Here is a 3,664-nt window from a genome sequence, read left to right on the forward strand (position 1 = left end):
ACCTATTTAATAGGTTGGCTTTTTCCTGGGCGTCAGTTGTCAGTTGCCCCATCTGGTTTAGCAGGGGTCCAACATTGCCCTTGCTTTTCCTCTGGCTCCCCACATACCTGAAAAAGAACTTTTTGTTGTTCTTGATGCCTGAAGCTAGTTGGAGTTCAGTTGCAGCCTTGGCTTTCCTGGTTTGGTCCCTGCAGGTCCCTTGCCTGTTCCCTGAGAGGCACCACTAGGAGGCAATGTTCACACTGTAGGCACTTCTCAACCTGACCATCACCAGAAGAAACCTGGAAGCAGCAGTTTCAACAGCGCCAAACCTGGACCTGGGTAGAAGTCTTGATTGTGAATGGTCCTGCCTGGCCAGAAACCTCACAGGTGCAAGCAGAGGCAATGGCAATGGCTCTGGCATTGCAAAGTCCTCCAGCCATTTCCATGGGTCTTTTAATCTGTCCCTTCTCTCTTACTGCCCTTCTTCCAACCACACCTTCCCTAGTGAACTCACCTGGAAGCTGTCCTGTTTACTGTTTCTTGGCCCCCCCCGCCACAAAAGTCCTTTTTTTCCTGCTTCCTCACTAGGTTGGCCATTCATCCAGTTTTATAGAGGACAGTCTGGTTTTCTGGTCCTCTGTCCTCTATTGATATGAAACTGAACACATTTATGTCCTCTATTTTTCACTGCTTGGCACCCCTCCCCGCCTCCTGCTGCTGACACCTCTACGGCTGCCTGTGGGAGTTCCCTGCTCAGCCTGCCCCTGCCACTGCCACTGCTGACACTGCCAGGGCTGTCTGCAGGAGCTCTCCACTCACCATTGCCATGCTCCTGCCGCTGACACTGTCACTGCCACCTGCAGGAGCTCATCATGCCCCCTCTGCCCACCCCCACCCCCAGCCTCTGGAGGCATGTGATGTTCATGGTGGTGGGGACAGTTGCACTAAATACAACTGTCCTGTATTCTTGAGGTACATAGATGGCCACCTTATTTATCACACCAAGCTGAAAGTCTCTTCCCTTAAAGGTGGGGCAGGACAGCAATCTGAAATGCAAAACTGACCAGTGAACTGCCTGAAAACTGCTTGCACTGTTTGCTGCCCCTGTTCACTGGTTCCCTGGTTTCTTGGGGAGTCTCCTTTTATACCCTGCTGGGCCTTGACTGGCTGTGCCCCCTTGTTACTTCTTCTGTCAGGCACAGGCAGCAATCACTTAGCAATCAGCAATCACTCATCTAGCAACACTCCCAGCTTCTCCAAACACACACAACCAGCAACACTCCCAGCACATACCCCAAACACACAAAGCCCACCAAACAACATTCAGCAAACCAAAGGTCAGGATTTGGTGCCTGGTTCCTGGCTTCTCTTCCCCTTCCTCTTGCTCCCAGCAAACTGCCTGCAAACTGCTTGCCTTGTTTGCTGCCCCTGTTCACTGGCTTGAACAGGAGAACCTCTATGTATTTAAATCGTATCCCAAATAGATAAGACCACTGTTCTGAGCTAGGATCTTAACTTGTATCAACAATTGCATTAAGGCATAGTGCATACAATCCCATTCCCTGGAATGCAGGACACTTGACTATATAGCCTATCTTTGCATCATAGTTTATAAATTTTACATTATGCAGTCACTGTTTAAAATGAGAAATAAACATGGCAGCAATGGACAGAACCCATGATACCTACTTTCAGAAGAGGGCCCTAAGCACTAGGCTAGAGGCAGTTTCTCTCTCATTCGTTCTCCATTTTACCACTTGCATTCTTGAGTACCCAGTGGGCCAAATTTAACAGGAAAGATACAGCATGCCTACATTAAGCCTATATCATTGCCAGATAGTTAGGGCACTCTTTTGGGAAATAGAAGCTCTGGGCTTAAATCTCATTAGGGCAACCAGGGATCAAAAAGCCAGTTGTCCAATGTCCTGATGAAATATTTTACCTACTAGGTAAAAAAATGGCCAGTACCAGCACTACACACATCTTGAATCACCTGCCTTCAGGAACTCAGCATGCAGCGATCTGTACACGGATGTCTAATCAAAATACCTGGAAGCATTAACTTGACTCATGCTTAGATGTATATGACATCTCACCATTGATTCTAAGGAGATGCTAAATGCCTAATTGAGTCATGTTGACTCATGCTCCTTGTTCAAACATTTAGAAGTCAGGCCCTGTCCTGCCTAATTTTAGACATATGCTGAGGAAATTTGAATCCATCCTTTATAGTTTATCATATATAGTTTAATGCATTTTTAATAAAGCTAAGAGGGAGTCCCTAAAGTATATTTAATTTGTTTATAGGCACCAGTGTGAGGTGAAAACCTGTAGGACTAGAAGAGATCTGTTGTTCATTTTTTCCAGAAACACTGGTTTAACTTTTTTTAATGATGCTTTTCACTGCTATTGGAAAAAAGGAGCTTTCCCATGACTTTGGCCACCAGTGTGTGTGCGTTTTTTTTAATACCCCTATGCCCTCAAATATCACGTTTTTCTTAAATTACTCTAATTCCTTAATGTATCTGAAAAGTAAAGCTTTCAGGAATGTTTTCACTTAATTTACAAGAAAGAAAATGGGAATATATACAAATGATTATCTAAGCAATGCTGTTGCACGGCAGCATATGTCAGTATGTTAGTGTCAGGCAGATTAGCACCATATAAAAACATAAAAATCAAGGTTGTAACACAAATAAAAGAGATGGATGCCACAAATAAACCAAATAGTTATTACTACAACAGCATTTTAACCTGACCAGTTACATTAATCGTACCTGGGCACCGTGGAGTTTTATGTGCTACAGCTGTTCCACTGATTGGACGCCCATTGGGTGTGACACACCAACAGTATCCGGTGTAACTATGGCACTGAACCTGTCAGGAAATGACATTAAGTGTGTGAAATCTATGTTAAATATGGTTACCATTTCATAATGTTCATGACACCTACTCTACTTATCAAGACATTTCTGCCTAGTACAATGAGGCCCTCCAGCAGAATATTTTTTCTGAAGTGACCAAACCTTTTTTTTTGGTTGCATCTAGTAAAATTATCAGTCATGGGACCATAATTCAAGTCTTATCGTAAGATCCTTTAGCATAAAAACAGAGTCCCTTTAACCACTGTGTAGTATGTGTTTCTTTGAAGAAATGAAGAGAAAACAGTTAAAATGAGCTTGCCTGTGTTGTCCCCTATACCAAAAGGATAAATTAGTGTTATGGAAAGCTCATAAAAGTTTCTCAGAGGACAAATGGGCTGATTGTTCCTGAAATAAGCCACCACTAGCTTTTTTCCAGACAGACAACTTGTCTCCCACCCATGGGAACAACAGGAGCAATGCTTCTTCCAGTGTTATTCATGCCCCACACTGTCAGAAGACAAATTCTCAGAATACAGCATTTAAATTCATAGAATCATAGAAGTTGGGTCGGAAGGGACCTTGTAGATCTTCAAGTCCGACCCCCCACCTGGGCGGGAGAAAAGACTGGAGTCAAATGACTCCAGCCAGGTAGTCATCAAGCCTCTTCTTAAAGAACCCCAGGGTAGAAGCCAGCACCACTTCCCTCGGAAGTTGGTTCCAGCTCCTAGCCGCCCTGACTGTGAAGTAGTTCTTGCAGATGTCTAATCTAAATCTCCTCTCTAATAATTTGTGTCCATTGTTCCTTGTCATGCCAGGGG

General features: G+C 44.2%; 1 protein-coding gene across 4 annotated transcripts in view; it reads right to left on the reverse strand.

Moving 5' to 3' along the window:
* The window catches only part of SMOC2 (SPARC related modular calcium binding 2), a 221,086-nt gene that overhangs the window by 125,271 nt on the left and 92,151 nt on the right, over positions 1-3,664 (reverse strand). For all 4 annotated transcript variants that reach the window (XM_019549924.1, XM_019549922.1, XM_019549925.1 and 1 more), the window contains exon 4: positions 2,760-2,859. In XM_019549924.1, the coding sequence (XP_019405469.1) occupies positions 2,760-2,859 (100 nt within the window). The remainder of the gene's footprint in view (positions 1-2,759; positions 2,860-3,664) is intronic.

This window comes from Crocodylus porosus, unplaced genomic scaffold (assembly GCF_001723895.1).
Source record: "Crocodylus porosus isolate Cpor-Errol unplaced genomic scaffold, CroPor_comp1, whole genome shotgun sequence".
Taxonomy (NCBI): domain Eukaryota; kingdom Metazoa; phylum Chordata; order Crocodylia; family Crocodylidae; genus Crocodylus; species Crocodylus porosus.